Source organism: Impatiens glandulifera, chromosome 1, assembly GCF_907164915.1.
Source record: "Impatiens glandulifera chromosome 1, dImpGla2.1, whole genome shotgun sequence".
Lineage (NCBI taxonomy): Eukaryota > Viridiplantae > Streptophyta > Magnoliopsida > Ericales > Balsaminaceae > Impatiens > Impatiens glandulifera.
Window position 1 is genome coordinate 70,289,974 of NC_061862.1, and position 24,396 is coordinate 70,314,369.

The window sequence follows — 24,396 nt, forward strand, 5'->3', positions numbered from 1 at the left end:
CTTGAAAGTCCAACTCCTCGTAAAATATCTTTTAGAGAGGTCTATTAACTTTCTTCTTTGGGTTTTCATTTGTCATTTTTCTCTTTTTTTTCCTTTTGTTGACTCACGGGTATATCTGGTAGAATCGATACATCTCTACCCTTATCGTAGTAATCAAGACTAGAGTTTGAGTGAGCAAGGAATTGTGATTTCAATATCTCATCCACTTGAATTGTTTTCTTTTTTCATTTTCGTGGTGTATCTAGTAAATCGGTACATTCTTCTCTTACCGTAGAAATCATTATGAGAGTCTGAGTAAACACGAATTGCAAAACAAACATTTTTCAATTTTTTTAGAGATTTTTAGGGTTTTTCCGGTTCTCTTTTTGACATTTTCAATTTTTTCTTCCTAAAGTATCAAGTTTCAAACCTCTCTTTCTTTAACAAAAGTAATGATGATGTGTCATTTCTCAATTTGGGGCTCTAGGCCTCGCTTTTATGGGGTTTATTCCGGTTCTTTTTTCAAAAACCTTCTATGGAGAGTTACTCTTTGAATAATTACATAAAACGAAAAAAGAGTTTATGACCGATATCTCTTGTATTAGTCATTGTGAAATCCTCTATTTTATTTCTAAGAATATCAATCGGATGGCAGCGATGTTTTTAGCTTGCCACTACTTGTTTCCTAAAATCCGTCACATCGACTTTCGGATGAGAACAATGTTTTCTTCCTTTCTCAAATTATTTTCTCTTTTTTCTGAGGAATGGACTGGGGGTTTTATTTATTTATTTATTTATGTTAGACCAGGCTCGCAAACATGCAGGTTGCCTACGTATTTTTTCTCCTTTGTTTTTATACATGAGAAGAATCAGGCCTCCGTAGTTTGGACATGAGTACTTTGTCCATGTTGAAGTTATACAAAACATGGGACTGGATTATGTTTAAATAAACTTCTTTCAAGGTCGACTTTTAAACTGTTTTGCGCGTAACTTGATATTATACTAAATATCTTTTAAGCGAATCGAGATTGCTTGGTGCAATGAATTATTCGCATTCTATAGTAGATAGACAGACAACTCCTCTAGAGAGGATTTTCTTAACTAGGAAGGGTCCTTCCAATTGGGATCGAAATTTACCCTTGGGGTCTAGGAGTTCCCAAGTTCGTTAGAGAATAAGATCACCTTCTTTGAAGTTTCTAGGTTTTATCTTTCTATTGAAGGTGTCTGACATTCGTTTTTTGTAGCCTTAAGTTTTACATAAGGCATTTAACCTCTTGTCCTCTATTAACGTTAGGTTGTCATATCGAGATTTGAGCCAGACTTCTTCGGTAACTTGACTCTCAAAGAGTATTCTTAGAATTGTAATCTCAATTTTGATAGGTTGTACGACATTCATACCGTAAACTAAAGAGTATGGAGTTTTGTTCGTCGAGGTTCGAGAAGTTGTACGATATCCCTATAAGGCATATGGAAACTTCTCATGCCAGTTCTTGTACGTGCTGGTCATCTTCTTGATGATCGTAATCACGTTTTAGTTTGCCGCTTCGACTGCACCATTTGTTTGGGGTCTACAGAGCGATGATTTATGATGCTCGATCTTCAACTCGTCAAGAAATTGCAACAATTTTCCTTGGAAATATCGACCATTGTCTAACATGAGGGCGTGAGGAACTCCATATCTAATGATGCTTGTCTGGATGAACTTTGCCACTTGAGATGATTTCAAGACTTTGTAGGAGGCTGCTTCAACCCATTTGGTAAAGTATTCTATGAGGTCAAGTATGAACTCATATCCATTTAATGCGTGGGAATATATTTTTCCAATGACATTGATGCCCCATGTAGAAAAGGGCCATGGGGATGTGATGTAGTAGAGGAGCGAGGCTGGTGTATGCTTTAGGTTAGCATATATTTGGCACTGATGACAACTCCTTACATAGCTCACACATTGTTTCTCGAGGTTTTTTCAATAATATCCTAAATGGAGTATTTTCTTGGTTAAATACATTCCATTCATGTGTAAGTCACATGTCTCTACATTTACTTCTTCCATGATCCTCTTAGATTCAGGATTATTTATATAGAGTATGTTTTGACTGCCGAAAGATTGGTAGTAAAGGCTATTGACAATCCAAGCATAGTTGGTGGAGTATTGGTTCAACGCCCGTCGTTTCTTAGCTCAAAAGTGGGAAGGATATTCTTTATATTCAATATACTTCTAAAGAGTATGACACCAGGGTTTATCAACATTCTCACATGAAGTTACTACTCCATTTTCAAAAGCAGGTCATTTTTTTTGTCGAATTTTTAAAGAATTGACTTTGATTCCTTCAAGAATTTGAGTCATGGCTGCCAAAGTAGCTAAAGTATCCGCAAATCAATTTTGGCTTCTTGGAGCGTGAACAAATAATACTTGGTCAAATTTGCTCATGAGTTTGGTTAGGTTGGCGTGGTAGGGTTTCAAGTTTTTCCCTTTCACTTGCCACGTGTCATTGAATTTAGATATAACTAAGTTATAGTCACTAATGCATTCTAGCTTGGTTTCCCCTTTTTCATATGCAAATTTGAGACCTAAGAGGCATGCCTCGTATTCGGCATCGTTATTGGTAACGGGATATTTGAGTTTTATGAATATTGGATTATACGTCCCTTTTAGGTCAACTAACAAAATTTCAATTCCGTAACCCTGTTTTCCGGAAGCTCCGTCAAACATCAATTTCGATGTATTTGATGTTATGCTCATAATTCCCTCGTTAGGGAATTCGAGTTCGTCTTCTAATTCAACAATGATAGGTTGGTCAACGAGAAAATCCGCAACAGTGCTTCCTTAGATAGACTTTTGTACCGTATAGGCTATGTCGTATTCAAATAACATCATCATCCATTTGGCTATAGAAGAGTTCGTTGGAACAAGAAGTGGATCGGGTCTAGTCTTGATACCAACTTGATGGTATGGGATTGAATGTAGTGTCTCAACCTTTTGGTGACCCATGCTAATGCCCAACAAATTTTTTAGCTAGTGTAATTAAGTTCACACTCAGTTATCCTCTACTAATGTAGTACACATTCATTTCGAGTTTATCCTCATTTTCTTGAGCCAATAGACTTTCCATAGTTGTGTCTGTTACAATAAGGTATAAGATGAGAGGAATGTCAGCTCTAGGTGGAATGAGTATGTGAGGGAATTTTAATTAGTCTTTATTCTGTTAAACGCTCGTTGACAGTTCTCATCACATACGAATTTATGGTCTTTCTTCAGCAACTTAAACAACGGATCGCATGTCATAGTAAACTTACTGATGAATCAACTAATGTATAGGATTTTCCCAAGAAATTCTCGAACCTCTCTTTCGTTTCGAGGGACCAGCATAGCCGTGACTGCTTCTATCTTAGAGGGATCGAATTCAATTCCCCTTTGTGTGAGTAAGAAGCCTGGAATTTTACAGTTATAACTCTGAATGTACATTTCTTCAGGTTGAGTCGTAGCTGATATTTCCTAATTCGTTGCAGAATTTTTTCGAGGTTTTGGAAATGTCCTTCTTGATCCTTTGATTTGACGATTATGTCATCGACATATACCTCCACTTCTTTGTGGATCATGTCATGAAGGATCATAGTGGCTGTCATTTGATAGGTGGCTCTCGCATTCTTAAGACCGAAAGGCATGAAACGATAATAGAAGGTTCCTACTTCTATTATAAATGTGGTCTTTTCCTTGTCTTGTAGGGCCATCAGGATTTGGTTATATCCTGAAAATCCATCCATGAATGAAAATAATTTATGACCGGCATTGTGGTTGACCAATATGTCGATGTGTAGTAGTGGGAAGTCATCTTTAGGGCTAGTTTTATTCAAATCCCGATAATCTACACACACTTATTTTCCCATCTTTATTCAGAACAGGAACTACGTTGGCTATCTAGGTAGGATATTCAACTACCCCGAGATTCCAACTTCAAGTTGCTTTCGGACTTCTTCTTTAATTTTGATCATGACTTCTTCTTTCATCCGTCTAAGCTTTTTGATTTATTAGTTTACCGTATGGATATAGAGGAATGTGATGTCGTGTGATCTTGGATCAATGCCTGACATATCCTTGTACGTTTAGGCAAAGACGTCTTTATTGGCTTTCAATAGCTCAACTAACTCCAGACGTTCTTACAAGTTTAAACTTTGGTCGATCAATATAATCTGAGGATCATCGGTTGTGTTTAGATTGATTTTGATTGTCTTTTCTATTAAAGAGACGATCTCGTCTTCAGTTTCTAAGAAGTGTTTGGTTTCGAAGTTCAAGTTAGAGTTAGGAAAGATTGTTTATACTCATGCATTCGAGGTCAACTTTTGATGATACAACAAGGGGGTTTATTAAATGTAAGAAAAGATGATCTAACAATATCATTGTTCTCAAATTTATTACAATGTACAATATGTGACATCTCTCTACACATGAGAGAAGAAAGAGTTCTATTTTCGTCGATCAAAGTATCGAAGGATGAAAGGAAATCGGTTCCTTTGAGACTAGAAGAGCTGTCTTCCAGAGCTAGATCACCTATCTTGGGAATCCGAGCAAAGTTTTGAGGGCGTCGCCCCAATAACCCGACAAAATAGTTTTAATAAATATGACATTTATTTTGCCCATTTATTTTTTTTGTCTACTTTTAGGGTTTAATAAATAATTTATTTGGATAAAATGGATACAATATTTATCTTAAATTATTTATTTTAATTTCTATTTTATAAAATTAATTTGAGATATAATGAATAAAACATTTATCCCAAATTATTTTATTTATTTTTTCTTGACCTTTATCTTAATTAATTGGAATTTAATTAACCTTAATTTTAATTATTTTGATTTTATTTAATTAAAATAATCTATAAATTGGGTAACTAAATTTTGAAATTTTAGTGCTTATCGTGGTTAATGTACGTAAATGCAATGAGTTTGTTTGTCGTGTAAAAAATGTTCTAAAAATTAATTTATATTAATAATTAAAGAACTAATATTAATATTTATAAATAAAAATATGTTTACATGTCTTAAATAATTTATAAAAAATGTTATTTTAATTCTAATACTTTTAGATGTATATTTTAAAAAATATTTAAACTAGAAAAAGTAAAATATATTTAACTAAATATGTTCATTTTTAAAGTAATTGAAAATTTATTTTATATTTATTATAATAAAAAAGATAAAAATGAGACACGTGTCTTAAATAATTTATAAAAAATTATTATTTTAATTCTAATATTCTTAGATATATATTTTTATAATATATTTAAACTAGAAAAAAAATTAAAAGTATATTTAACTAAATATGAATATCTCAAGTTTTGAATAATTGAAAAAATATTTTAGATTTATTTATTATAATAAAAAATAAAATATTGTATAGTTAAAATAGTATATTCAATGGAATTTTTTTTTATCAATTATCACATATTTTTTTATATTAAATTATTTATATGTATTTTAATAAATATAACTATAGTGAATTTTGTATTATGAGATTAATATGTTAAAGTTTATATTTTTTTCTGTTTAATGTATGGGTATTCTACTCGTTATTTTAATTAAAGTTAACAACTAAAATATTAAAATTAATATTAAAAAATAATTTATTTAGTCTCACACTTAATTAGAGTTAGTAATATAGGTTAATTTCTTTTATCTTCTCTCCTCCTTCACTCATTTCTCCATTAATTTATATTTTATTAAAATAAATTTATAATATATATATATTATATTTTGTTTTAAATATAAATAAATCTTATACTTCAATTAAAATTATTTAATTATATATATAAATTTGTAAATTATTTAAATTTAAATAATTTTAAATTTTATGTTACTTAATATTATATAATATTTTAATAAATTATTATAATTTATTTATTTTATTCAAATAATTATTCATCACAATTAAAATAAAAAAAATGATACAATAATTATTAAATTTATTTTATTATATTATCTTATTAGTTATTTTTAATTATTTATTAATTAATTTATTAACTCTTTTCTTATTAATCAATTTTACTATTATATAAATAATTTAAAATTATATATATGATTATTAATATTTACACATAATTAATATTATTTTATAATATATTTATTAATTGACAATTTATAAATTTAATAATTAGTGAAAATATTATAATAATATATGTAAAAATTATATATTTTTAAAAAATATTTGTAACCCAGGAATTTCCCTTACGTGTCATTGACATGTGACAATACGGGGATTGCAGGATGGCTCGAGGTTTGATATGTTTCAACATTAATTTACGTGATAGGCGTATTTTAAATAAAACATTTATTTTTTAAAATATTTTAAAAATACTTGGGAGCTTTAGAAATTAATTATATAAAAATAATTAATTTTTATTCTAATTTTAATAATATAGGGGTCAAATAATAATTTAATTAATCAAACATAACTAATTTAAAAAATTATTTATTTTAAAAATAGAGTCGCCAAATAATTTTAGAAAAATCAGTAAAAATGTACGTGTATAAATGTATATTATACTAGAGTGTCTATGAGGGGTTCGTATTTTGGTTACGCTCGGGAAAAGGTTTTCGCGCTATATCATCCGCGCACGTCAAATGATAATTTTATTTTTAAAATAAACAAAAGTCCGGTTATTTCAAGATTTATTTATAATATTTATTTTCTTTAATTAGTAATTCGGAGTCCTAAACAATGATAGTTTTAAATTGCATAAATAATTGTACAAAATTATTTTAAAAGGCGTACATGCAATTCCGTTGATATAAACGGAGTACAAACCCTGAAAATTTCTTGAAAAGTGTTAGAATTTAAAAACAAATTCCAAATAGGGTATTAGCCAAAATATTTGTTTAAGAAATATCCCAAAAATATTTAAATAGCATTTTCTTACATTTTCGGGATTGTTGGAAAATTGATTGGGGTTCCAAAATTATAAAAATAATTTTAGATTTGAAAATTGGAACCAAACATGCCTTAGGACCGAGTCCTAGGGTCTGAGACCAGTTTGGAACGGACGGGCTTGGTCTAGACTAGGGTGGTCTAGATTAGGACTAGGGGTCGTGGGTCCTTGGATCCGGAGGGCTCGGTCCTGGGTTCGGGAGGCTCGATCTTGAACTCTGACTACTCGGTCCTAGGTCTAGTTTACCGATCTGATATTTATGTCCTAGGGTTAGGAGGTTCTCGGTCCTAGGGTTAGGAGATCCTCGGTCCTAGACTAATATCAGGCTCGGTCCTAGGTTAGAAAATATGGTCCTATGCTAAAGGAATGCTTGGTCCTTCCTCAAGAACATCGATCTTAATCCTCGGTCCTAGTTAAAGAACACTGGCCCTTGACTCAAGAACATTGTTTTTTGGCCTGGGTCCTAACTCAAGAACCCCGGTCCTTTCTCTTGGTCAAGACTCAAGAACATCGATCCTTGGTCTCGGTCCTAACTAAGATTCTCGGTCCTCATCCTAGGTCCTAATAGGACCGAGTGTTCTTGATTTGGTCAAGAATTGTAAGTCTTGTAACTTTTGATTTAGATCATGGAATCACAATCTGTAAGTTGCAATCAACTCATATAATTATAGGAATCAAAAGCCCTAACCCTAATCACGATCAATCGATCTCTACAAAGATTAATTTCTCAAAATCGTTTTTAGGTCAAAATTTGGGATCTTTTGAATTAGTTCATTTCAAGGTCTGATTTTTGTTCCATTAGTTTTGAATTGATGAATTTAGTTGAACACAACCAAAACAAGAACATCATACCATCACTATAACAACTTTTGAAATCAAAATTCAAACTTTTTTCTTTCAAAATTTCAATTTAATCAAAGATGATCGGGATGCTGTTATAATGATCTAGAAATAATCCTAACATGTTTAGCAACTAATTGAATAAAAAATTCAAAATTAAAGCTCGGGAATATGAATTAAAAATATAGAATTTCAATCTAAATTTTTGTTTTTCGTTTAAGGTTGATTTGATTAAAACGCTTTCAATAAAAACTTCATATAACATCTAGGGATTTATTCTAAACAAAGAAATCACACAATTGAACCCTAGAATAGATCAAACCGATCAAACTTAGAAAAATCTAATTTTCAATTACAAATCGAATTACAAAGGTTCTAGATGCTTACAAACAGTTGGAGAACACTCCAAAGATGTGTTAGAAGCTTTCCAGAATCCTTGATCAAAGCTTTGATCACCGGAGATGATTTTCACAAAAAAACAGTTCTTGAAGAAATTTGAATTCTTTGATTTATGTTGTAATATGTGATGTTTTTTTTTGATGGATTGATAGAGGATTACTTAAAGGGTATTTATACAAAGCTAGGCCGGTTGAGAAAATCGAATCCATCTCCAATTTGATCACCAGAGTTTTTATCCCTAATTGTATATCATTCGTGGCAGCCTAGTTCTAGGGTAAGGTGGCGATCCTATGTATAGGGATATTAATGATGAGGATACGAAAAGAACGTATGAAGAAAAATTGAAGGATAAGGTCGATTAACTAAGGAGATAATCATTCTAGAAGATCACTGGAGTTTTTCGCGACTGTCTGGATTTCTTGAAGAAGACGATCAAAACAACGTCGTTTTGATCAGTCCAAAACGAGTCGTAGACGTTCCGTTTGCGTCTGGGCGGCTGGGATAACGGGCGTCAGCGTCCCATTAGTTGATTCTATGCGGCTCGGGCGCGATTTGATTTCGTTACATCCGGTTACGTGGCATCTTCCTAGGCGTTGGATAAAAATCCAGTATTGATCCAATGGATGATATTCTGGCTACAACAGTTAAACATAATTTTGGCTACATCAGATTATCAGTTTATATTTTTAATGAAAAATATTATTTGAGATAGAATTTTAATCAATTTCTTGCATTTTTCTTCAAAAAAATTCCACAAAAAATATTTTTGGAAACATAATGAAAATTATATTCATTATTTTTATTTTTGGGGATTTTGGGAATTTTGGGGTATTTATTTAATTGTTTTAATTCATAAATTATACATAATTTATGTTTAAAATCATAATTAAATAATTTCAAACCCTTCTTGGGTTTAAATTGGGTAAAATAAATATAATATTTTAACCTCAAATTATTTTTGGATTTTTATTTAATTTTCATAATTAGGGTTTAATTATCACAATAATTAACCTTAATTTGACATTTAATCTCTTTTTGGGTTATTTTGAATTTAAAAATTCAAAAATGTGGCCACAAGGGGGTTAAGCACATAACCCGCAAACATATTTATCCAGACGGAGAACTTGCCACCTCACAGGCTCAAACTCAGGACATTGTTTTTACACTTCATGGAGTCTCCCATAGCTGATTTTCTTTCCACCTACAAACTGAATTTGATATCGATGTCATGGCAAGATAATACAAACTACGACAATTATGGAGTGTATCCCATGTGTCATATGGAGACCTATATGGGCAAAGACAGTAATTGGGAGTGTGGAATCACCTTAAATATTTCAAAGAAAAATCTTATTTGGTTGATGAGGCATTACATTTCCTGACTACTTCACTCAAAAACCAACAATCTCAAAACTCATATTGCTTAATGTAACTCTTTATTAATTAAACTTGAATACTATGACGTTGTGTACAAATCTGAAATGTTATGTTTATGAACATGTACTATTATCTTTATTAACCTGAAATATTATGTTTATTAACCTGAAATGTAATCTATTATAAATTGTACTGTAATGTATGATGAACTCAACTGTAATGTCTAATAAGTTAAAATGTAATATCATTTAAATTGTATTGTAATGTCTTATATAATGAACTGTAATTTCTTATAAACTGAATATTAAGGTTTTTCTAAAACTCAAATATAATGTGTTTTAAACTGAACTATAAATTCTTATAAACTGAAATGTAATTTCTTATAAACTAAAATGTAATGTCTGATAAATTAAACTGTAATGTAAATGGTTTAAAAAAATTAAAAATATTATATGTATGTTTAGAATTTGCAACCTAACAAAACAAGTACAAACCCTTTAACCAAGTGTGATTGGGATGTGGTTTATCGAAGGATAATTGGCCGGTATCAAATGAGAGTGGTTAAAAAATATGAATCAAATATTTGATTGACCAAAGTATGAGGTCACAATGTTAAATATATATTGAGATTGGTGGTTTGTTTTTTTAGGAATAAGAGACATGTGAAAGTGTGATTGAGATGTGGTTTACCGAGATAAGAGATGGGTAACAAAGGATCGTGAGGTCATGAGATTAGAGGTTTATTGATATTGGTTTGTTGAAGGATAAGATGTATTTGAAACTATGATTGATATTAGTAGTTGGTTTTCCGAGGAATAAGAGACATTTGAAAATGTGATTGAGATTGTGGTTGGTTTGCAGAGGGATAAGAGGCGTGTGAAAATATGATTGAAAATGATGGTTGGTTACTGAGGGATATGAGGCGTGTGAAAGTATGATTAAGATTGATGGTTGTTTTTTCAAGGGATAAGAGACTTGTGAAAGTTTGATTGAGATGTGGTTTGTCAAGGGATAAAAGACTAGTAACAAAGGATCATTAGGTGATGAGATTAGAGGTCAATTAAGATTAGTGGTTGGTTTGTCGAAGGATAAGAGGCGTGTGAAAGTGTGATTGACATTGGAGGTTGGGTTTCCGAGGGATAAGTGGCTGGTAACATTAGGATTGGTGATTGGTTTGCCAATGTATAAAAAGGTTGGTTATAAAGGATCGTAAAGTCACGATATTAAAGATCGATTGAAATTGGTGATTGATTTGTCGAGGGATCAAAGGCATATAAGTGTGAAAGTATGAGGTTAGGAGATGAGAGGTCAATTGGGATTAAAAATTGTTTCACCGATGAATAAGAGGTCGGTAACATTAGAATTGGTTGTTAGTTTTCCAAGGGACAAGATGTCGATTCATGTCGGTGGTTGTTTTTTCGAGAGATAAGAGAGTCATGTGAAAGTGTGATTAAGATTGGTAGTTGATTTACCGAGAGATAATAGGAATGTGAAAGTGTGATATCACAAGATGAAGAGGTTCATTGTTTCACGAGAGATAAGAGGCGTGTGAAATTAATGAACTCGCGAGATGAGAGGTCAATTGGAACTCATGTGTGATTCATAGTTAGTTTATCGAGGGATTATAAGCATGTGAAAGAATGAGGTCACGAGATGAGAGGCAATGTGATTAGTGGTTGGTTTTCCAAGAGAGATAAGAGGCTGGTAAGATTGAGATTGGTGATTGATTTGTTGAAGAATAAAAGACCGGTAACAAAATATTGTATGATTACGATATTAGAGGTCGATTGTGATTGATGGTTAAAAATTTATGTGAAGGAGATGTTGATTGATTGAAGTATAAGGTCACGATATTAAAGATCGATTGGAATTGGTGGTTGATTTGTCGAAGGATGAGAGACGTCTAAAAGTGTGAGGTCACAAGATGGAGAGGTCAATTGAGATATTGGTGGTGGGTTTGGTGAGGGATAAAAGACGTGTAAAAGTGTGTGGGGTCACAATATTAGTAATTAGAGTTGTTCATTGAGAAAAAAAATATTGGTGGTTAAATGTGTGACTGAGATTGTTGGTTAATCGAAGTGTGAAAGTGAGGTCACGAGATGAGAGGTCAATTGGATTGGTGTTTGGTTTGCTGAAGTGAGGGTAAAGAGGTCGCAGTAATGATATAATATGGCTGAGGTATAAAATAATTGAAGTGAGGTCACGAGATTAGTACTGAGATGTTCATCATAAATTAAAAAATATTGGTCGTTAAATATATGAATGAATTTGTTGATTTACTGAAGAAGTGAGGGTAAAGTGGTTAGTGATATGATAAGATGGTTGATTTTCAATAAATGACAGTGGAAGATGTTGGTACTATTAAGATGGTTGAGTGCAGAAGAAAAGTCACAAGATTGGTAATATGAGAGATTTATTATGTAAAAAATTATATTGTTGGTTAACCGAGAAATGAGAGTAAAAAGTCGAAAAGGAAGAGGTCGGTGCTGATGTTAAAAAAGTTAAATGAATGTCTTCTTATCAAATTTGCTATCATTTTTGTATGAATAACGAAAACAACAATGAATGAGAGGAGGAAGACGATCACTAGACTGTCTCAACCATTAAAGCACCATAATTTTCAAACCATGAATATTGACTACGAAGAGGATATTGAAGGTGATCAAAATAATGACGATGACGACCACAAAGAGATTTATTGTTTATTTCAACTTTGTAAATGTGAATCCTTGCAACACAAGGACATTATACTAGTTAAAATTAATAATTGTAATTGTAATTGAAATTAGAATTTGAATTTAATTCAAACAAAAATATTTATATAATTCTTAATTTTACGTTTTTTAGTTCTGAATTATTATTCTAAATATTTATTTTTCTATATTTTCTAAATAAAAATATTTTATTATTTTATCATTTATAACATAGTTAATGGTTGAACTAATAAAAAAAAAATTTAATTTAAAAAATTAAAATATAACATAATATCTTTTTTATATTTAATAAGTTAACATTTTGATTTAATATATATATTTTTTAATTTAAAAGTTAACATATTAAACCAATATTTTAATTTTAGAATTTAAAAGTTAAATGCTAATTTTTTAATTCAGTAAGTTAATATTTTAAATCGATATTTTTATTTCTAAATGAGAATCCACATAGACAAAAACTTGACAGGTAAGTTATTCTAATATGGATAAAAAAAATTAATTAAAGAGATTTAGCATGGCAATATATCATCAGGTCCTCTTACCTTCAAAGCATTTACAATAAAAATTAATGTAACTAATATATATTTAAATTATTTTTATTATTTTTTTAAACATAGGAACTAGAAAAGAATTACACATTTACACTTCTTTAGTTTTTTTCAACATAAAAACTGAATTTGTTGTAATCCTTAGTCGTATAATTGGTTGTATTCTTTTATCTAAACCAAAAGTCTCTTATTTCTCATAAATGTGTTGATGTTTATCTTAAAACATTTAATATTTCTAGATTTATTGTATGAAGGTTTATGAACATATAATTATTCAATATTCTCTTGCATCTCTATTACTTTTTACTCCATTTTTTAAAATTCAATTACAACTCCCCAAATAGGATCACACTCAATTTTTTTATTAATTGTTCAAATTTGAAACTTTATGCTTTTAAAACACAAATATCATTTATTGTTAATTATCATTTATGTATAAGTGATTATCTTTGAAGATTTGGTATTTCAAATTATTTTCCTCGCATTTATTATGCAACTTTTTTTTTAATCATATTTTATTGTTTTATTTAATAACTTTTTTTTTATACCCATAATGTATTAATTATTTTTTTAAAATATTATTATTTTTGTTAAATATTCTCCCAAATAAGTCAATAATATTTAACATTAGAGATAACTTTAAAATATTTAAAATATATTCATTATTATCCAAAGATTATATACCTTTTAAATATAAAATTAATGATATCTAATGTATTACTAAACCTATGTAGGTAATTTATGGTAAAATATCTTTGATTCTTTTCTTATTTTTAAATGTTTTAAGTATAAATATTTTATTTTTATTAACAATTTTAATTACAAACAGTTTCCTTTCCTTACTCATCTCTTTCAACTATTGTTCATAGGAAGAATAATGTCAACCAAGTCTCATTCTCCTTCCCTTCCTGCCATGTGCCTCCTACCAACTCTCCCGGTGCACCTCCGCCGCGTTAGTGGTTGTCTACGGTATAAGAATTGAATTAAATTAAATGTTCCATATCTTAAAATAATCCTAAGAAAGAGGACGGGGAATGGGGAGATATGAGAGTCGGGCCCTCTGTGCCACCTCAACTGAGTGCGACAGTTCCTCTGATAGGGCGATCTAGGGGAACTGCCGCACTCAGTTGAGGTGGCATAGAGAGTCCGGCTCCCATATCTCCCCCATTCCTCATCCTCTTTCTTCGGATTGTTTCACAACATGTAACAGTTGTTTCAATTCTTATACTCGAGACACCCACCGGCAGCGACAAACGTGCACCGAGAGAATTGGTCGGAGGCACATCGTCGGAAGGGAGAGGAGGAGAGTTGGTAATGGAGTTGGTTGACATTATTCTTCTTAAAGTTGAAAGAGATGGGTAGGGGAATGAAACTATCCACATCCAAAATTTTCAAGGGAGGAATTTGTAGTTGTTATAGAACTATTGAATGATCTAGAAGAAGAGGAAATTGTGGCGGCTGGTTGTGGTGAGGAGGGAGAGTTTGGGACGAGGAGGTGGATTCTCCCGGATTTGAACAAAAACTCCTTAAGTGTTTAAGAGGAAAGAGGAGGACATGTTATATTTCTTAATAAAATATTTGTATTGTCCGGTCATTTTAGTAGTTTCGCTTGGGTTTTTTTTACTGGTTTTTTCTCTCCAAAGGAAAAGGAAGTTTCATATTTATAAAATAAATTTAAAATAGTGTTGTTCAATAAAAACTTTAGTAAACCTTACTACTAAGAAGAGAAATACTCTCTATATGACAATATCCTGGGGATTTGAATTATGCGAAAACAAAAAGGGTTAAAATGAACCATATTTTAAATTCTGCTGGGTGAACAACATTTTGAATTTCGCAAGAACAAAGTGTTAGTGGTCAGGTTGTTCGGACCTTTCGGCTGCTCCAAATTATAATATATAAAGAAACTATTATAAATTTCTCAAATATAGCCAATTATTGTAACTTAAAAGATATTTTAATGTGTGTATTAACCAATATATGTATCCATTATGAAGGTTTATTGATACACCAAAGCATAACAAAATCATGTAAATATTGAAACACTGGAATGGAATGATATTAAACCATCATTAGTCAAAAAAAAATCGGAAATGTAACCCTAGAACTATTTGATCTACAGGCCTACAACAACTACATGGGCTGAGTTATTGACTTATTTATTTGTGTTTTATTTATTTTATTAAGCCTATTGACCATAAACCATGAGGCATGAGGCCCAGTTGTTCTGTTTTGTGAGTCTGGGTAAGAGAATTATTATAAATCTACTTGTGATCACTCAAACATTTTTTCTTTTTAAGAAATTAATTTCATTTATTTCAATTGAGAATTTTGATAATTTGTGTTTTAATCTATTTTTTCTGTAATTTTTTTGGGGTCCATAGTCGGGCTTAATTCATTGTAGATTGTTTTGGGCTAAAATTCAATTGGCTCGATTTTGGGCCCAAAAAGAGAGAATGAGAACCATAAACTATTTTTGAAATTTTATTTGTGTCATAATGGAGTTGTTATTTGATGGTTTATTACATAATATAAAAATAAACAAATTAAAACAATAAAATTTGTGTGTTAGACCTTTTAACATTTTTAAATCTCTAAAACTTGTGGGTTTTTTTTTTTTTTTTTACCATTTTCATGTTTTTCTAGTTTGCATATAATATAACTATTTTTATTACTACTTTAATCTTAACGTCATTTAACTTATTCATTATAATTTAATTGGTTGAAACTTAATTAATTTTAAATGTTGATCACATTAATTTTCAGGTGGTATATTATCTGATAGTTTTGTGATTTTTTTTAATCTTTAAAGTATTAATTTTAAGAATGCATAATCTTGAATCTGTTCAATTTTTAAAACTTTTTCATAAGAATTTAACATTAGATGAAAAAAAAATTATATAGGCCTAGTTGAATCATGATAGAGTATATTAGAGGTTTTAAATTCCACGAATTATAGTCTTTTCATTCTAATTTTAGAATTTTTAACAAATTGACACAAACTTAAAACACTATTAATTGCATATCAGAATTGGGTGTTTCCTGTTGCGGATCAATAAAAACGCAGCAATATTATTATATTAATAAATTAAAACTGGTTTGAAAGGAAGAGAGAGTACCCGAAATGAAATACGGGTTCCGGGTTCTCTCTCTTCCTTTCAACCCAGTTTTAATTTATTAATATCATAATGCTGATGAGTTTTGATTGGTCCGCAACAAGGGAACACCTAATTCGGTAGCAGAAGATCTGATGTGCTATTAATGGTAGTAATATTTTAAAAAAATATTATCGTTTTTCGTTATTATAACATACAATACACAAATAAAATTTTCTAATAATAGTTTAGTTCATTATATTAAAAATTATATAATAAAAAAAATTGTTTATCAATTAATTAATAATATTTTAACCAATATTTATATGTGTTACATGTGAATTGTTATATATATAAAAACTATTTAATATTATATAAAAAATAAAATATTTTTATTTAATACAACTATTTATAATACAATTCTAATAAATGAAATTAGAAATTTAATAAATTTCTTTTTTAGATTCTAAAATATTTGATTAAATTAACAATATATTATCTATATCAATAATCTTTCATATATATATATATATTATAATGATTTTGATCATTTATAATATCTAGTTAAGGTTTAAGATTTTTTTAACATTATAACTTTAATATTATCTGTTATTTATGAAATATCTATAGATATAGCAATATAAACAATTATATTATTAAAAAATATATTTACTAAATTTAAAAATATATTTTTTAATAATTTAAATTATGAAATAAAAAATACTATTAATAATGTTTAGCGGTAATATTTTATTAATTTTAATAATAGTAGTTCACAATAACAAATGTATAATTATATTTTTTTCACAAATTCATGTACCAAGAATAAATTATATAGTTTTTTTTTAGAATTACTTAAATTGGGGCTCTTGTTTGAAAATAATTTCTTTTAAACTCAAAATTTTAGACTTTTTATGATATGAAAGGGGAAGAATGTCAAATTTGTCATTGAACTATAACGAAATATTCATGTATATCACACTGAACTAATTTTTGTTTTTCATACCAGTGTAGTTGAGTTTAATGTTCATCTATGTCACTGCTGGAAAAAATATCTAAATCCGTTAAGTTTTCAGTTAAGTGACGAAACATATGATTGAAATGTTATTTTTTTTAAATTAATATATGTTATATATTTATTTTTATACACTATTTCTAAATAATAAAACTTAATTTATATTTTTAAAGGCAGTAATCAAATAAAAAACATTAACAATAATTCATATTTTTTTTAATTAATATATTTTCAATATTTATTTTTATTAACATTTTTAAATAATAAAATTCGTTAATAAAAATAAATATTGAAAATATATTAATTAAAAAAAAGTAAATTATTGTTAATTTCTCTCCAAATATCTAGATTTTTTGATTAATGATTCCGAAAATATAAAAGTTTTATTATTTAGAAATTATAAATAAAAATATAATATATATTAATTTTGAAAAAATGACAGGTCAATCACACATGTCATTATTTAACGGAAAAATTAACGGACTTGAATGTTTTTGTTAACCAGTGATATAGATGAACATTAAGTTCAACTACAGTGGTATAAACGAACAAAAATTAGTTTAATGATATACGTAAATATTATTTTGTTATAGTTCAATGATAAAATTGACATTCTTCCCGATAGCAAAGTCCGTCAAACAATTTAATACGCCACATTTATATTTAAAATTAATATTTTTCACATAATTAAAAATAAAACTTATTTTTATTTCTATATATATTTATAGCCCAAAACCTCAAGTCTTACTTTTGGTAAGAAATTCATTCCCTTTTGAATCTATCCGGCCAAGAGGGCAACGCATCATATATAGTTATCTATTTTTTCATATCCTAAGTGTTTTTTTTTTATATAACTTTATACATTTTTTTTCTTGAGAAAAGTTTATTTTTGAAAGAGGTAAGCATGTTCCTCACTCTGTGTCCCCACAATAATCTTATTCTTATTTCTTTCATATATTTTCAATTGCATTTTCATCAATTTCTCCTTCATATCTTCGTTCTCTCAACAAGATTTCAAAATTCTTTTTGGATATTAATTTTCAAAATAACTTGTTCAACCTTTCTTTTTGATAAGAGCTTGCTCATGTTATAATAAGTTCTGCCAAACTAGTTTTCTTTCGTATTATCAAGAGTGTTACGAGCTTTTATAAACTTTCACCAAAGTTTGTTACTTCTTCAATATCGTGGATTGATTTCCTTGAAGCAATCAACCATGATTATTTTGCTTTCTTTTTCTTAAAAAAAAATGAGAAACTCTTTATTCATTCAGAAAAAATATAAAAACAATGCCTCTCGTGTGCTATGCCACATTGATCTACGACAAAATGGTGTGATCTCGTGACAATGACTTTAGCAAATAACAAGTATTTTCTCTATTATTTCAATGATATTGGTCCGGTAAGAAACATATATATAATTTATGTCTTTTCATCCGGAATTCAATTTAGATAAAAAAAAATAATCAATAACTTACTGAATCTATGTGACATTAAATTAAATTTTCAAATATGTTTGGATTAAACTATTTTGTATTCAGATATTTTAAAATGAGAGTGATTATTTATAGTCTCTTTACTCCTAACCATGATCTCCAACCTAAGCCTTAGGTCGACAAAAAGGAATATAAAACTTCCTAATTTTATAAACGTTAATGTCAAATATTTTCAAATTATATGATTTTTAGATAGATAATAAATATTTTATAGAATGATGTCGTTTGCCAAAAATATTGATTTGTTTTCGTGGGGTGAAGTGTGGTTCGAGGCGATCTTTGTTTTGTATGTCTCATTTATTATTTTCATGTGACACTCTTTGCATGATTCAGACTACTGAGAAAATTTTCAAACACTTTCGTGATATTATCTAGTTTTATGGAGCGTGTTTGGGACTGCGTGTTAATTTGGGTAAGTCTAATATTTTCTTTTATAATTCAGTTTTGTTTAGGAAAAGATTAGATTGACATGTATTCTAGGATTTAAAATTGGTATTTTTCGGTCTACGCTAGTTCCAAAGCTTCTTAGGACCCGATCATCAGTAAAATGGAGAGGAAGCTTCCCATTTGGAAAAATAAGATGATTTCTAAGGGAGGTTGTTTAGTCATTATCAAGAGCTCTCTTTCTTCAACGACAACTTATATGATGTCTCTATTTCTTCTTTCAAAGTGTGTGGCCGTAAAGATGGAGAGAACTATGTGTAAATTTTTATGGGGATCGTCTGATTCCTCATTTTCTCATTTAGTGAGTTGGGATAAAGTTAAATTAATAAAAGAACCGGGGATTGGGAATCCGCGATCTTGTTTCTTTTAATAAAGTCTTATTATCCAAATGGTGTAGTAGATTTGCATCTGAGCAAGATAGTATTTGGGTTAAATTGATTAAATGTAAATATGGGCAGGATAAGTCTGGTTGGTTCCCAATAATTCTTATAGACCCGTGGGAAGCAACATTTGGGTGTTATTTATGTCATGTGGAAGGTTTATCGGGAGCATTCAATTTTCTTGTGGATGATGGAAGTTCGATTAGTTTTTGGGAAGACACTTGTGGTGAAAAATGTTTGGAAAAAAATTTCCCCGAGCTTGCTTCTTTTTCTATTTATAGAGATGCATCGGTCAAAGATATGTTTGACATTTGGTTTAGTGGTTTTGCTAACCGTATCAGATATAGAAGAAGATTAAATAGTGAGAAAAACATGTCCAATGATAGACTTTTGTTCATAGTTAGAAATAAATAGTTAAACTTGTCTTTTCGGAATTCTATGTAGTGGCGTGATCTGAATAACTTTCATGTGAGACATTGTTCACTTTGTTCAATAAAGTTAGCCCGATTGATCTTTGTTGGAAAAATTGATGGGAGTCTAAGATGCCTACCAAGATCTCCTTTTTTGGTTGGAGTGTTATTCACGACGGAATTTTCACTGATGATAGATGTATGAAAAAAACATGATTATTATGATTTGTTGTCGTATGTGTTACAAAGAGGTTGAGACGGCTTCTCATCTAATTTTACATTGTCATGTTGTTGCAAGTATATGGAGTCTTTTGTGAAATTTGACTAGAATAAAATGTGTTATTCCGGAAACCATTAGTGGCTATTGGGAGACATTGATCGGGCGACTAAAAAACGAGACTTATTAGATAAGTCTATATCCCTATAATTTTTTGGTAGCTATCTGGTTGGAAAGAAATCAGAAAACTTTTAACAACGAAAGTATGCCGTTAAGGATTATTCATAATGTCATTATCATGACGATGTCGGAGATTAGATCAAGAAAACATGTGAATTTGTGTGGAAATCTTATTCATCTTCTTAAAGATTTTTCGAGTCAATTAATTATTCTAATTTATTCAATTTCTACATAATTTTTTTTTCATAGTATGCTTTATCGTTGTGTTTAAAATTTTTTTTATTAATTGGATATTTTCAAAAATAAAATAAAATAATATACCTATCTCCTTCTATAAGAGTGAATTTTTCAAGTGAAAGTGAAGAAGAGCTTTAATTTAAAACTCTTACTTTCCTTAATTCCTCTTTTTTTTTTATTTAAGAACAACACTCATTCAAATTAGGTTAGGAGAGTGAGATTCATGTTACTTTATTTCATAAAATAAATTTCAATTAAAAATATCCAATAAAGATTTTGTTGCCATTATACCAACCAGCACAAATGGCTCAATAACATGCAAAATCTCAGCATATAATCCAACATTTGAAAAAGGGTAACTTTAATAGGATAAGTGAAAAGAGTATTTTTAAAAGGTTAAATAACTTAGATTCGTTTCTAATTCTAATTCTAAACTACTTAAGTTAAAATGAGTGCATGACTATAAACGAACGATTGTGCAAGACTATGAATAATTAATTGTGCTAATTTGTTTCATAAAATAAACTTTAACTAGAAAATTTTGAGTTGGTGTTTTTCTTATTAACAAAAATAAATAATAGAAATATAGTTACAAAGTTTTATAATTAAATTTTAAATAAAATTATTGTTTTTATCAAATGAGTTCACTAAAACAAATTGGTGGATATTGATTTTCTCTTGCTTCAAATATTCATGAGCAAGCCAAGTCCTTGTGTAATCCAAGTCTATTTGGCCAAGCGTTTCCCTTTACACATAATGGAAATGGTCAAGACTATATATATATGGTTTTCAACTTGTTTACATTGTCTCCTTAATAAGGTGAACAAATTTAAACTCGGTTAAAGAATAGACAAACTTTTAATGATTGACTAGTTCCTCGTTTCTTTTGTTCTTCATCCACTCATGTCAACGTATTGATTTGAATTCAACAAACTAAGAATCTTGTCAAAATAATGTGTATTTTTTTTATCTCACTTTGAACTTCTTTTTGTAATTAAGGTGTTAGCTTTCAAGAATCTCGACTAATCCCGGAAAAGGGTTAACACAACAACCCACTAATATGATTTATCACATCAATTTAGTACTTTCAATGAAAATTGAACTCAAAACCTCACAATATTTAAGTTCATTAGTTCAAGTATCTTTTCACTAAGCTATCCAAGATGGATGTACTAATCTCGCCCAAGAATGCATAAGTGTTGTGTTCTTGTGGGATTCAATACATTATTAATGCACCGCACCCCCACTAATTCTGACCATTAGAAGCTTCCAAACACATTTTAATTAGTGAATTTGAAAATCTTCATAATTGATGACAACAACAATAAAAATGGCAAAAATTAATCACCAAATAATAAGGCAACTTGATGACAAGTCTTAGATTGTGAAACTATAGTTTAAATTTAAATACCCATATGATAGAGCTTTGTTCACATCTTGTGGAGGATGAATATAGATTGTTTGATATGTTGGGTGACTAATAATGGAAGAAAAAACAAGGAGAGTACTTTGGACTTCATAATTCTTATTGAGGAGGAGCTCATTAATTAATTAGATAAAAGAGTCTTCTTTACTTGTAATTTGAGTCATCAAATTACTTTTAGTCTGATTTTGGATCATAAAAGGAAATTATAATTCCAATTGTTTATGAATTTTTACTGTTACAAATCTATATTTATGTTTAGAAACATCATAAATTTGTAATTCTTTTATCTCTTAAATGCTTACGAGTATATAAAACTCATTTTCAAATATAACCTAGCAACATTCATCAAATTGTCCCGGATCCTAAATCCAACTCAATACCAAATTATCTATAATATTTAGTATTATTAAAGAAAAAGTAACTTCAAATTAAGTAAATTGAATTACAACATTGGTCTTAACATTTTTATTAAAGATATTGACATATATATATATATATATGCATGATCCTTATTTAACATCTTATGTAGAGATGGCATGACATATATATTTATATGCACATTCAATTTCATTCATTTGAATTAGCCTCTGCAAAAGCCAATTGAAAACGAGTCATGTCTTCATCGGTCATGGTAACCCACGCCTCTACTCCATCTTTGCATTTAGAATCGATGAAAAAAGCAAAGTTCTTCATATTCACACTTGCTAAGCTCGCCCAAATAGGCTTCCCCATACCGAAATTGGCTTCATAAACTCTAAACCTACACCAACTGCTGAATCTGAATACTTCTACTTCCTTGTTTGTCAATAGCTCCCCCGTCTTCTCCATAAGTTTCATCATCAGCGTGTATCCCTCCTCCCCCACGAACCTGTCGAATGTTGTTGAATGTACTCGTCGTCTATTATCTTGATTCCCTCCCTCACATTCTTAGCAAAGATTGCTAAGTCCGAATCATCATAGCAAGAAATTGCATATGTCAACCCGATCAGATTCCCAAACGCGTGCTCTGGTACTGGAGGCACCATTCGAGTCCTTAGGTTCACAATTTGAGATGCAACATAATGTTTCCCACGCTTATCGCCCGAAGCATACTTCCATATGAAAGCTGAGACGACCTCCACTCGCGTGGGCTCACCCATATCCGGATGATCGGTTTTTGCTTTTGCTCGCATTGTTTTTATTTGACTACCATAAAAAACAAACCTCCTTGTGACAAGCCTCTCTTCCCCGAACTCAAATTGAGGATTATGGTACACAAAATTCTTTGTGGGCGGGAAGAGTGATGATGAGATGAAGCTAGGCTTCACCACAATGTTATCTCCGCGAGAGATAGTAGCCCATGACGTAATGAATGAGAAATATGAGCAACCATCGGCAATCTTTTGTGGAATGAAAGCCCCGATGGCAACGCCTCCGCAATTAAAGTAGTTAACTTGGATTGCGATCAATTCTTCTTCATCGAATTCTGATGGGATCTGATGCATTAAGGGGATGAGTTGATCAAGAACTGTTGCTTCATCGCATCCGATCACGTCCATGATCAAGGAATCCACTTTCGCCTCAATATATCGAACCCCCATGTCGTTGCAATCTACCGAGTTGTCACCTTTTTTATGTCGCCCAGCCAAAGGCAAAGGAAAGAACAATGTCAAGGTATCGGAGAGAGATTCTCTCAGGCGGGAAGACATGTCATGTTGCGTGGTGCGACTCGTTTCGTCGTGGGAATAAAAGAGAATTACGGGGATGAATAAAGGAGGGATGAATTGATCCAACATGGAGATTGGATATTTTTTTAAGACATCCTTTGTAGGAAAGGATGGCCTCACAAATTCATTTGACAAGATATTGATCTTCAACACCATTCTTATGTGTTCAAAGCTATCTCAATTCTCAACAAGTGTATAAAAGATAGATAGAAGATGATGACTGCATGTAAACATGTCATTTATAATTAATGAATCAAATATATATTTAAATATATATTTCAAAATTTATATTTGGTATTATAAAATTAGAATTAGAATTAGAATTAGAATTAGGATTAGGATTAGGATTAGGATTAGGAGTTTAATTTCAATTTCTACGTTTAGTATAGCGTTTATTATAATTATAATTATAATGAAATTCAATCTAGTATATTTTTATAATTCTGAATTCCACTCTTTTTAACTCAAAATTTTAATTCAAAAATTTTCTATGTTTTTAAACAAAAATATATAATATTTTATCAACATGATCAATAATTATTTATTTATTACTATATAGATTTTTGTCGGGCAAGATGCGAAGTTAAATTGTTGAACCGGCATATTTTTTTTTAATTTAGTAAGTTTTAGTTTCAAACTAATATATATATATTTTTTTGAATTTAGGAAGTTAAATACGAACTGATATTTTATTTTTTTTAGTTTAGGAAGTTAAAATCCTGAACCGATATTTTTTTTTAATTTAGTAAATTAACATGTCGAACCGATATTTTTTTTCATGAGAATCAATCTCCAAACAAAATCTATTTATATTTGATCTATCCTAATAGGTTGTGTCAAACAAGTATCTTGATAATATAAATAATATATATTTAAATTATTTTTATTGTATTTTTGTGAAATATAAAATTTGAATTGAATTAAAATTTTAAAATTTTTCTAAACATAAAATTTGAATTGTAATGTCAATTCTCGTTTCCCTCAAATATAATATTGTTCTTGAGGTACAATGG

The 24,396-nt window shown here is 29.7% G+C and overlaps 1 protein-coding gene across 1 annotated transcript; it reads right to left on the reverse strand.

The window, feature by feature from the left end:
* Nucleotides 1–22,516: 22,516 nt before the first annotated feature.
* On the reverse strand, nucleotides 22,517–23,539 carry LOC124931618 (stemmadenine O-acetyltransferase-like). Its single transcript, XM_047472132.1, has one exon. The coding sequence runs from the start codon at nucleotides 23,537–23,539 to the stop codon at nucleotides 22,517–22,519; it is 1,023 nt and encodes a 340-aa protein (XP_047328088.1).
* Nucleotides 23,540–24,396: the final 857 nt, after the last annotated feature.

Coding starts and splice junctions, on each gene's coding strand:
- LOC124931618 (XM_047472132.1), bottom strand. CDS start 23,539: ATGGTGTTGAAGATCAATATCTTGTCAAATGAATTTGTGAGGCCATCC.